This window comes from Medicago truncatula, chromosome 7 (genome assembly GCF_003473485.1).
Source record: "Medicago truncatula cultivar Jemalong A17 chromosome 7, MtrunA17r5.0-ANR, whole genome shotgun sequence".
Classification (NCBI taxonomy): Eukaryota; Viridiplantae; Streptophyta; class Magnoliopsida; order Fabales; family Fabaceae; genus Medicago; species Medicago truncatula.
The window spans coordinates 28292770-28305806 of NC_053048.1; the positions used below are offsets into that span (position 1 = coordinate 28292770).

A 13037-nucleotide genomic window follows, 5' to 3' on the forward strand; every position below is an offset into this window, starting at 1 on the left:
AAGATCACACTAAAAATAATATAATAAAAATAATTAAAATGACATATATAAAATATTGGGTCGTTACAAAACCCACCTTCAGAAGTTGCTCCTTGAAATTCTTCGTCATCTACAAAAACATTACACGGTGCATTATCTTATTGTATTTAAATTGTTTTGTATTTATATTCATGTGGCCATTTTTCTTATGAGAGCCGGTAAAACCTTGTTTATCGTGAACTTTTGACTGACTTCTTTAGTGATAGAATCAATCGGTTTTGTTTCGAGTGTCCTTAATGGTCTATTAACAATGGACCTTTTTTCCGATACTTTATCAACGAAAGGAAATGCTCCAATTTTCCCCAAACATATCTCACTCCAATTTATCCAGAACATATCTCACAACATTTAGAATCAAACCTAGGTTTAGCAACTGCAACTAAAACATTGAGATTCATGATGTAGTTTTTGTTTTTGCATGGACGATATCGATCCTCCTCGTCTACAAGAAGGTAGTAATTCTGAGAGTTTTTGGTCACCAAAACCACTTTTAATATATGCGCCAAAACTTAGATGAATAATTTTAAATTCAAATTTTAGATGAATAAATTTGCCATTTTTTTTTTATTGCTAAAACGACACTCATTTTTAAATAGAGAGATTACATTTTTGACGAGTTCTACAACATCATCCTCAATGCTCTTAAAACAATCATCTTCAACTTTTTCAATATCTTCACTCTTCTATCATCTTCAATCTTCTTATCGTGTCGAGATTTTCTTCATCTCCAACTATCACATGACCCTAAACACACTTAAGTGAATTATATTTGTACAATCTAGAAAAATATTTAACTCCTTGTCCGATGCTTCTATTTAACGGTGATTTTCACATAATGGACTCGTAGATTGAGACCATATTATGAGACCAAAATCAGAGAGTAATTAGAAGGTAAACCTCATGGATTGAGTGAATGATATGAAGATCAAGTTAGTTACAAGCTCACTATATAATATATATACAAATACAAAGAGTAAAGAACTAAATGACTTGCTCAATAAGTTACCGATTACTTTTAACTAACTAGAAGTAATCTAACTAGCTATGATTCAGGTGCTGAAATAGATTGATGACTGGTAACCGGTTGATCATGAGAAGCACAATAAGAAATTATCCTAATGTCTCTATTGATATATGTTGCCAACTATGAAGCACGAAGACGGACATGGACACCAGACACGACATAGACACTAACACGCCGACACGACTAATAATTTAAAAAAATCACATAACTCAGTCTAATAATATGTGTCGGTGTCGGACACGTGCTTTCCCTTTGATTGTTCACTTTGAATTTCATTTACATTTCTTGTATCTTGTCTATAATGTTTATGTAGCTTACTAACCAAAAGCATACATATCATCAAAATTGCCACACATGATATGCCAATCTAATAAGAAAAACTCAATTTACATTTAACCTGTGCCATTTCTTGCTCTTTCATATGGAAAAAGTTACTAATTTTAATTTTACAAAATGTTAAGCAGGGCTTCCAAAAAGATGAGCTTGCCTACCCATCCTTCTTGGCAATCCAAAATTCTGATAACATCTTATTTCACCTCCAAATCCCGCTGTTACTATTACCAAACCCCATGCTGAAGGATGAACTGCTGAGGAGCCATCATATGCTGAATAATTAGAAGACCAAGATGAACCTGATGGAGTAGCTGCGTTAGACATCGAAAGAGCATCGCCGTATCTAATCGATGCAGAATCCGAAGAAAACGAATCGCCAAACCCTGAATTCGTCCTCGAAATAGCTCCATGATCTTCTTCTACTTCACTTTCTGTTACTTGGTTGTTGGTTTTCTTTGGAAGAGGTGGTAACATTCTCTTACTATTCTCAAACGAATCGCCTATTCCTGATTCGCTTCGCGAAAGCGATGCAGGGTCGTGCTCTGGAGAACTTGATGCACCTTCTGTTGCATGATTATTATTATTGCCTTTCTTTGGAAGAGGTGGAAGCATTCGTTTCGAGTTCTTTTTGGATTGAGGAACCGGAACTTCTGGTGGATCACCTTTGATCATAAATGGCCAAGGTATTGCTACTGAAACATCTTTGCATGGAAAGTGTTCATGAGATTGAGTAGTAAGTACTGTTCTAGATTTTCCTGTGTTTGAATTTCTATGTTCTTCATGCTTCCATACATATACTTGTGAATCTTCACTTGCACTTATTATAAATCTTCCATTTGGACTAAATGACGCTGCCATTTGGCTGTTTGCATTTCGAAATCCTGGTTTTACCGGACACATACATTTAACTGACATGTCGAGACAAATAATAGTTTGAAATAAAATCAATTGAATACAATGACATATATATTTGTCGTGCGATATCCAGATACAGTTCTATCAGAATTGTCGGTGCTACATAGATTTTATTAACTAACAATGCAACAACTAAGCTATTTATCATATAGCAGAAATTAGATTTTACAATATGATTAAAGCAAGTATAAGGGATTCTCTAATTCAATTACCTTTAAATTTATGAACAATTTCTGTACCATCCACAATTCTTATCCTGGAATCAGCTGAAGTAACAAGCACTTCTGCTGGATTACATGGAGCAAACTGAGAAGATGCAAAACAAGTTAATATGCATTCTTGACATAAAGCAATATTGGATAGTAAAAAATTCATATAAACTATAATAATTTACCTGAAATCCAGTAACTTTTTTTAGCTGAGATTTCTTCTTGTTTCGAAGTTCAATTGTGCTTGTCTGAGTTAATTTATAATCTGGTAACCATATAGAAATGAGGGTTAAAAACATAGAATATAAAATTTATGAGTAAAATAATTTGTAGTATTCTAAATTGATTTATGATCATATATATATAATATAAATATGAATAGCATACAAGTAGAGTAACCAATACCTTCTATGCCATAAGTACGACAATTCCCTTTTTGCGTACCAACTAGAACACCCTACAACAATGAACAAAACAAACATAAATCATTAAACTTTGTCAGAATTTCTGAAACACGGATACTCCTTGGATTAGACGTGTCCCCAGGGGTGGCCCTGAGGGAGGGCGCGAGGGGCTGCAGCCCAGGGCACCATTTCTTTAGGGGCATAAAAATTATTATTTTTACTTCATAGTCACTACAAAATAGATATATTTCTTTTTAACTTGTTTTGATTAATGCTATTGAAAATACTTTTTAGAGAACTTTGATTATAAATGAATCTTGTGCAACAAAAAATAAAAGACGAAAAATATTAGAATAATTAAAAGGGTACAATTTTTTTCTTTCGCCTCAGGCACCAAAAATCTTAGGACCGGCCCTGCGTGTCTCGGTGTCGTATTATACACGGACACAACACTGACACATACAATTACAATGGATTATGTGATTTTCTCAAATTACTAACGGTGTCGGCGTGTCAGTGTCCGTGTTTGAATTATTTAGGTATGATTTTGTAATTTTGACATATTCAAGAACAATATATATTATTCTGACAGCTCCTCACACATTTAAATACCAAAATGATATTACCCAAATAGAAGAATTGATACTTTTTAAAACATAAAGAGAGGAAAAAAAATGCATACTTGACCATCTGGGGTGTAAGATACAGCTGTAACCATTTCATGAATATCAGTCCAATCCACAACAAGACGAGCAGAGATGTTCCACATTCTGACCTTAGCATCAAGGGAACCACTAATGAAATAATCTTCATCCATAGGGTTGAATTGAACACAGGTTACTGCCATATCCAATAAAATAAAATTCATTTCCAACAACATATTTCCAACAAGATATACCAAAAAGAAAAGACAACATTGCAAAATGGAAAATGTCCAAACATATTATTACCATAATCATTATGTGCAAAGAATTTCAAGCATGTTTTTGTTTCCAAGTCCCATAATCTCACTGTCTTGTCCATTGAAGATGAAAGAAGTAGCTGCAATGAAAAACAAAATTTTAACATTTTATTTACAATGACAAAAATATTTTTGTTATCTCTACAATAAATACTAACTATGATCACATCACATCAATTATATTTGAAGCAATTGTCCACATTTTCACAATGAAATACTGACACAAACACTGAACACTATAGATGACACGATACACATCAATACTGATAATCATTTGTTAAAATAAAATATTTAAATGTAACTATATGCATCAGTGTCATGGTAGACGTGTCCCACACAATACAGAACTTTGATGTAAGGTGTCAAGTTGCATAGAGATTTTGCCACATGTTTGACCTTAAGTGAAAACTTAGTTCACACTTCACAATCAAATCACAATCTCAACAATTGGGAATGTAATCTAAAACCATGTTATTATCAAAACAAAAGTAAAAACATTCGTCTACTAAAACCATACCTGAGATCTAGACCAAGACAAATCCAAAACTTCATCCAAATGACCATGAAAAGAACAATAAGGTTTCTCAGAGAAAGTAAAAACATTTTCAGGCACATGAACATATTCAGGAATAGCTGCTGACCCTCCTCCTCTTTTACTTCCAAATTTCCCTTTCTTCTTAACCAAACTATGAGTATCAACATTTTTTTCTCTTTCCATTGAAGAAAGCAAAGAAGGATGAATAGGAGTAAGATTCCCTTCCTCACCTCTCATACTCATAACCTCACATTCTTGAACTTCCCAAATATGTATCACTTTATCCTCACCAGCAGTAGCCAAAAACCTTCCATCCAAACTAAACTTCATAGTCCAAATACACCCTTCATGTGCTTGAAATTCTTGACATAAATGCAAAGCTGAAAGCTCTTTTTGTGATTTCCCACTTTGCCTAACCTTAACCCATTTATTCTTCCCTTGAGTTTTATTTTGATCAACAACTTGTGGTACAACAACTTCTCTTTCACGTTCACCAACAATTCCACTTGCTACACCTTTAATATTCTTCAACAATGAAGCACCTCTTCTTTTACTTAACCTTAAACTTCTTGATATATAAGAATCTGAACCTAGCTTCTTACCATATCCATTGTTTCTTCCGTAATTACGTCGTCTCATTAGATCATTTATAAACTGATTATGTCCAATGGTGTTTTCAAATTCTTCCATTGTTAACTGTTTACCTGTTTCTAAATCGCTTAACCGATTCCACGTCCCGTTTTCACCGTATTCCTTTACAATAAACTCTTTTCCAGTATCTAGATTTTTGATTAAAAAGAACGCTCCAAGTCCTGAGCTGGATGTTACCATCGGTGACGCCGATGGTAAATGCCTAACAGAGGAATCTCCAGAATCCCTCACAATAATTCTATTTATATCTGCATGACGAGCACATGTGCTCGCCATGCCTATATCAGTATTAGTTCTTGTTAACCTTTGCTTCGAAATTTTTCCTATGATCTCCTCCTTTCTTAATTTTGTAGTGAACGAATCGATGTCACCTTCAGATCTCGATCGAACTAGGACATATGAAGAATGCGAATGATCTGATTTTTGTTGAGGGGAACCAGATGAAGTTGTAATATTTGCAGAAACCAAAGAAGAAGAAGAAGAAGAAGAAGAAGAAGAAGATGAATTATCTTTAACAGAATTTGACCAAAGATGAGTTTCTTGATTGTTGTTTTTGTTCTCGAATTTTTTCGTGATGGCGCGGCTAATAACAATGCTAGTAGCTTTAAGATTCTCTTTATTTTCATCCAATCCCATACTTCCAAGCAATCTTCGTCTTCTTTCTGTGATAGATCCCGGAGCAGCCATCCATATATCATAGTTTGGAGCAATGCCGGTAGCCGGGGGAAGCTCCGGCTTCCGGTGTTTGGAAGGGTGAAAGGAGGAGACTGCAGAGGCAAAGGATAACCGGCTATCTTCATAATCATCATCTTCATCAGAAGAAGAAGCTAAGTCATCGGGGACGGCGGTGGAGAGACGGTTATATGTTTCAAAGAAATGTAAGTCGTCCTCGTCGTCGCCGAGGCCGTCCCAATTCATGGTCAGCGTTTTTCTGCGTTCCATGGTGGCCATCGGCGGCAGGAGGTTTTGGAAATGGAATGGAAAACGCTATGACAAATATGAAATGTAATGGAAAACGTTTGAATTTTATTATTATTATTGTTTGCTAAACAAACTAATAATAATAATTTTTATTATTTTATCATATTTGTCATAATGTTTTCTTTTTTTTGTGATTTTTTTTTTGTTTGTGTTGTGTTTTGGTAGAGAAGTGGAAGAGAGGAAATTGAGGGAAGAAGGAGAGGTCGGTTACAGTTATGGATTTTTTTGGAGGCAAAGAAACGGTCAACTTGTTTCTATTTACGTCTTCTATATACTGATTATAAAGATGAGGGTATTTTTGTCATTATAGACAAGATTTTGCTTGTTATGTAGAGAAAGTGCTTGTGCACTTAACGTTTGACTCTAATTTTTGTTGTTATGTTTCCATGTTGTTGGTATTATGTTATGTTTTTTTGCATGTGAAATGTACTTTCGGTGATAACTTGTTGACACGTTTGTGAATATTATACTTAGAAAATGAGTGGTCAACTTTAGTTTTAATCTTTGTTTAGAAGTCCTTCCCTCCTTTTTAAACTATTTCTTAATTTGTCTTTTCTCCCTTATCTAGACTTTTACTAGTTTTTTTTTTTTTTTTTGTAACGATGTTATAGATGGGACATATATAGAATGTTGTTTAACTTTGATCTACTAACACCAACATCAGATATGACACGGATATTGACATGCCGACACCACAAATAATTTTTAAAAATCACATAAAACAGTGTAATCATGTGTTAGTGTCATGTCGGTGTCAAACACGACACATGTGCGACATCGAGACAAGTCTAATCTTAAGAGTGTTCATGCTTCATAGATTATGATTAATCTTCATTGGACATATAAGATCGATTCTCTCCTTTAATTATGTTTTCTTCGTAGGCAAGATTCAAATACCAAAGTGTTCTTGACCACATGTTTAAGGTTTTAACCACATATTGATGAATTGTGTTTATATTCAGAAGGGTTAAATATGTTTTTAATCCTTATAAATATAGCAACTTTTTGTTTTAGTCCCTCTAAAATTTTTCTTCAACTTTTAGTCCTATAAAATTTTCAATCACTATTTTTGATCCCTATTTTTAAGTTAATTTTAGTATTTTTTTTTTAATGAAATTATGCAGAAATGTGTAGAATATTGTAAAAAAATTTCCCAAAAAAATTTAATATGAATTTTTAACCATAAAAATATAAAAATTCATATTAAATTCATGTTTTGTTAAAAAATTCTAATTATTTTTGGGAGAGATTATTATAATATTTTGATTTTTCCTGCAAAATTTTATTCAAAAATATAAATTCTACATATGAGTTTACTTTAAAAGAGAGACAAAAAATGAAGATGGAAAATTTTTGGGGGATTAAAAGTTGAAGGAAAATTTTAGAGGGACTAAAACGAAAAGTTTGTATATTTATAAGAACTAAAAACATATTTAACCCTATTCAGAATATGAAGGTAATTTATTTAGTATTATAAAAGGAAAAATAGGTGTACAGCCTATGCAATAACATTGACCCAAAATGAAATGGGAAATAATGTGAGACTATAATAGTAAGTACCTAACTACATTAAGAACGTGTTGGTGTTTTCTTTTAACAACAACATTTTGCTAGTGGACTCCTCACACAACTGAATTGAATCAATCAGTGTACAATTTATTTAGATTGATAATTTGTTATTGGTTGTAAAAACTCTAATCTTCAAGTAATGCAACCTAAATTACCTCTTATTGAGAATGAAGGGTTTGTACATACAAGATTGAGCCTAAGAGCTCTTATTTGAAGGATTAAATAAATCATAGATAATAAAATAAAAATAGAGAAATGTCATTGTTTAAGGAGTCAAAAGAAGTGATTTTGTTATAGAAAATAATATATTTATGACTATGATAAATATTTGTATTGAATTTTCAAAACATGATTTCTCTTAAAAATTCCGTATACAATATCTTTAAGACACTTGTTAGATAACTTTTAACTAAAACATTAAATAACTAACAAGTAGAAAACTACATCTATCTACGACCCTCCCTCAAGTTGTATTAGACATGGCAACAAAATCCGCCCATGTCCAGTCACGGCCGCCTCGACCCCGAATATAACGAGAAAAAGCCGATTTAACTAAGTGCGGGTGTGGGGAAAATTTGGATTTTTTAGTACGGGGGAGGGGGGATACTTATACCCGCCCGGCACCCGTTTTTTAAAATTTAATTTATTAAATTTTATAATCATAAGCACAAACATATTTTAATATATTATTACTCTTTAGAAACATGTTTATTATAATATGCATCTTTTAAATATTTTATAAATAATAGAGTTTTCACGGGTGGGCGGGGGCGGGGGCGGGGGCGGAAGATCCGTCCCCATTGAAGACGGGATTGGGTGTTCAATTTTTACCTTTAATATGGTTTGGATGTAAGGTAGACTGTCAATTTTTTTAAGCCTGTAAATTTAGACCATAACGCACATGTTATGGCATAAACACCACCAAAGCTTAAAAAAACCTTTTTACATAAGTCCTCTAAATCCAAATTTCCCAAAAATGAAAACAATTTTTGAAAATAATTATTTTCGAAAAAAAATGGGGGCTTGAACCCCTTCTTTGACCCACATAACAATAATAACATATTTCTACAGAAAAAAAAAGAAACAAAGAAAAAAGAAGGGGGCTTCGGGCCAAAAAATATTTCAATTTGGGATCATAAGTAAGGGTTAGTTTCTTTTTCCACCCTACTAACTTCTAATGCACACTCCGAATTTCTTATATTACTCTCATTCATATTATATAATTTGAAGTGTATTTATCGTTTTTCTGACTATAAAATCTAAACTGTGTTTACTTAGTTTTGTTCAAATTCAATTCAATTTATTAAAATGACTTAATTGTAAATGACATTTTAAAATTGACAAGAAAATTTAATAATTCATCACATTTTATTAATTGAATATATTTTCATAATACATTTATGTTAACATAACACTATCTAGTAAAAAATATTGGCAACTAAAACTAAATATGTAGTAAAAGAAAATTAATGTGGAAGAAGGGAGAAGACTTGTCATTCGTGTAGTGCATCTTCAAAAGAATTTGGGAGCACAAAATGATGGGGCGAGAAAAAGTGAAAATTGAATTGAACAATCACAGATCTAGACCGATCCAACATACAAGTTGATTTGGGACATCCCACTTGGGACCCACAAAGAAATCAGAGCTGGCATGGATAGACTCAACGAGGATTTAATCTGGTTGATATGTGATATTGTTTGTGTTTGATTATGTTGTTTTACTTTGTTGAATTATGTTATTGAAATTGTTATGTTTAATGGATGTTGTGTAGATTTTGATTATATTTACTGCAATCTTTTTAATATTATGTATTCCTAACACGATTTGGATTATATAATCTAAAACGTGTCAAACCCCCTAAATCACAAGTTTTAACATAGTTTGGGCACATTTTGAATTATATAATCTGAACCAATATGGGCATCCGTTCGAATTATATAATCTGAACCAGTTTAAAATGTGCATTGTGGTGTTATAGGAAAAATTTGAACGGTTTGTGTGTGTGTTTAATTCAATTTTAGTAAGTTGGGTCATTTTAAACCTTTTCTTTGACTCCAATAAGAGTATAGCTTGATGTGTAGTTGTAAATACCCTTGTCTTCATCTTTCTCTTTTCTTTCTTACTAATCCATTGGAAGTGAGTTATGATATTATGGTCAACAGTGACTTCCGTATCAATTATAATTTGTTGTCTGAGTTTTGATAGAATTCAAATTATATAATTCAAAATTTTTTAAGAAGGATTCAGATAATATAATTCCAACGGGACAAAATTGATATTTTGGAGGGTGGAAAAAAAATCTCAAATAAGGAACTTAGTAGCGTTCTAGTTAAAGGGCGTTGGAATTTGGGTCTTTTTGATGGCTCTTGTTTATAGTCTTGGCAGAAATTTGGGTCTTTTTAATTTTGGGTCTTTTTGATGGCTCTAATTTGAATTTGAATAAAATAAAATTGTTTTGGACAATCAGAAATTAAAGTAATTAGGTCTTAATCCATTTAGGGTTGACCTAGTGGTTGGCTTGGGATCTTGGAGTTTGCTCCTCCAGAGATCTCAGGTTCGATTCCCTCTGGTGCCAATTTCGGTGGGCTAAGTCCATACAGAGCTTGCTCTGGCTTTAAACGGGGCCCCCGCAAGTGGGCGGTGGGATTGGTCCCCTCGGATTAGTCGATTCTTGGATCGGATATCGAGTTTTCAAAAAAAAAAGTAATTAGGTCTTCGAATCAATTAATTTTTTGCTATTTGGCAAATTGCACCTAGTTTCTACAATTATTCTCCTAATTCCATGACAAATTGACAAAATAGTTCTAATCAATCCCTTGAAATACAACTCTTTTCTAAAACTACAACACCCTAATCCCTTAGGTGATTCCTTAACCGTTGAAGGTTTGATGAATGTTGGTTTCTATATCATAACCTAACAATCATGTATTCATAGACTGACCTGCTAGATTAAACAGAATTATTAGATCCAATTCAAAAGCTAGTGTCAATAGTCAATTGATATCTGAAATCATTTTATATAGGATTAGTATACAAAAAGCATTAAGAACAAATAATTATGAATAAAGTTAAGATTATTGCATTGAAAAGAATTTATACAATCTGATGATTCAAACAACTCAAATTAAAATCATCTAAGACCCAACAAAGAAAACTAGATAGACATGATCAAATAAGCAAACAACATAGAGAAGAAAATAAACCGATAAAATGTCGCCGTTACCGGCAGTGCTCCTCAATTTTCTTTCAATTGGTGTTCTTGTTGCTTTCCTGTTTCCATGGCTTCTCTCTATGATCACCAAAGGCTATACCTTTTGATGATTGTTGTTTACACTCAAAACAATGCTAAGAAACACTAGTAAATGACAATTTAAGCCCGAATTTCATCGACAGTTAACTGTCGTCGGTTAAAAACCATCAACAGTTAACTGCCGATAAGGTTATATTGGTATTTTCCTAAAATTTTCTAGCATCCTCCGATGTGGGAAAAACAATCTCCATACCTTCTTCTCCCAAAACTGTGACCCCTTTCATGTATTGTGCAACTTCCTTTTATACTTGCTTTCGGGTCAACAACTTTCCTTTTGGTCAAAGCCCAATTTTTCATTTAATTATGCATATATCATCATAATTGTATTCATACCTCCATTACTTGTTAGGTTAGACAAGTGGTACAACACTAGTTGTTTCACATTCTCTTTAACCTTAAGAATATGTCACACTATTTGACCAATAATAGTAATAATACACTACATGACTCAATAAATAAAAAACAACAATTTATTCAAAGTGACTCTAAATCAAACATTATACTAATAATAATAGACTAAAAACTTGATTAAAAAAGATTCTAAAAATGTGATATGACAGAATGTCATCACAATCCCAAACTTGAATTGTTACTTATCCTTAAGGAACAAACTTGTTAAATGAAAAATGACACTAAAATAATAGTTCACCCTACCAATGATAAACTCAAAGTTCATCTCCTAACCGACATTATGATGAGCTGGTTTGCTTGACTAACATTCTTATCCACAACTTCTTGCAAATGTTTGAAAAAGGTTCCACGGTCCACATGCAGGTCTGCCACATTACTATAGGCTTGAAAAATTTTTAAATTGTCAATCAAAGTCAACATCAAGTACACATTTTATGGTCTTTTTAGGTTATAATAGGGCTTATGTGAAGGTAGGATAATTTTTGAAAAAGTAGGTTTAAACAAACAAATGGAGTTAAGCATATCCTACATTATTAGAAAGTGGAAACATTTTTAATCCAACATCAACCTCAAACTTAAAACTTAGCACACAACCTACATAGCTTAACTCCAACGCAAAATTGGGTCAAATTCACCTAAGGTCTTTAGGCATATAGTTTGTCACCCAACAAAGGGGTCTAATCCTAAAGGCTCAATTTGACTTTACAAAGGATAAATATAAACATAAAATTCAGGTAGGATCAAAAAGGCTCTAGGTACCAAGCACTTTGTCTTAGTGTGTACAAAACATGATTAATCAACAAATAAAGAAAAATTGCAAGTTTAGATACCAAGCACTTTGTCTTTGCATGGAACACTCATATATGTGAAAATTGAAAAAACAAAATATGGCTTAACCTTACAAGCTTAGATTTCTGGAAGTTGTGGCTACCTAAGAGTTTATTCAAAATGACTCTAAATTAAACAATATACTAATAATAATAGACTAAAATCTTAATTAAAAAAGACTCTATAAATGTGATATGACAGAGTGTCATCAATATGATTTCGTTCAATTTTGACAATGAATTTGGAAATTTGATCCGATAAAATATTGTTGTGTGGTTTTCAAATTTTTTGGATTTATTTGCAGTTTTGATTTGAATCAATTTAAATATAAACACCAATAACTATAAAGTTGTCCGAATTTCTAAACAACATATTTCTTAAACTTGGTCATTTAAAATTACATGTTCAAACTCTTACCACGACGACGTATCATGGACGAATCACTCATAGATACACAAATTATTCCTAGACAAAAGTGTACAAATATTGCAGAAAAAACGGCAGTATATATTCCCAAACCACAAACACAAACACATACACACAAAACTCGTAGACAAATGTACAAATAAAGCAGAAAAAACGCCAGTATATATTCTCTAAAAATCAAGTTCACGATCCATGCTACAGAAAATAATATTTTATGTCATCATTGCCTTATTAAGAGCTGGTTCATGCTTTATTTTATTTTAATGGAATCCAAAGACCAACTTCTTCAAGCGTAAACTGGAAGGGAAGAATCATATAAGAGACACAGAATAAAAATGAAAACCATATTGAACTCTTTCAAATATGAATCTTGATTTTGTTTGTTTACGTTAAGAATAAATCAATGAGAATAAATTCTCTTCCTAAAGTTAGTGTGTGTA

General features: G+C 32.5%; 1 protein-coding gene across 1 annotated transcript; it reads right to left on the reverse strand.

The window, feature by feature from the left end:
• Positions 1-1290: 1290 nt before the first annotated feature.
• LOC11408556 (uncharacterized) lies at positions 1291-6507 on the reverse strand. The gene is made up of 8 exons (XM_039827342.1): positions 5605-6507; positions 4403-5496; positions 3875-3965; positions 3607-3764; positions 2926-2977; positions 2706-2785; positions 2524-2617; positions 1291-2277 (listed from the first exon to the last, which is right to left on the reverse strand). Exons 1-8 carry the CDS (start codon positions 6020-6022, stop codon positions 1520-1522), a joined length of 2745 nt encoding a protein of 914 aa, XP_039683276.1. The 5' UTR covers positions 6023-6507; the 3' UTR covers positions 1291-1519.
• Positions 6508-13037: the final 6530 nt, after the last annotated feature.

What these genes read in the sequence shown, in the direction of transcription:
- LOC11408556 (XM_039827342.1), bottom strand. Translation starts at nt 6,022, where the DNA reads ATGGCCACCATGGAACGCAGAAAAACGCTGACCATGAATTGGGACGGC. An exon ending in TGTCTTGGTCTAGATCTCAG is followed by an intron (nt 3,966 to 4,402) that starts GTATGGTTTTAG and finishes TTTTCATTGCAG; the next exon opens with CTACTTCTTTCATCTTCAAT. An exon ending in CTTTGCACATAATGATTATG is followed by an intron (nt 3,765 to 3,874) that starts GTAATAATATGT and finishes TGGATATGGCAG; the next exon opens with TAACCTGTGTTCAATTCAAC.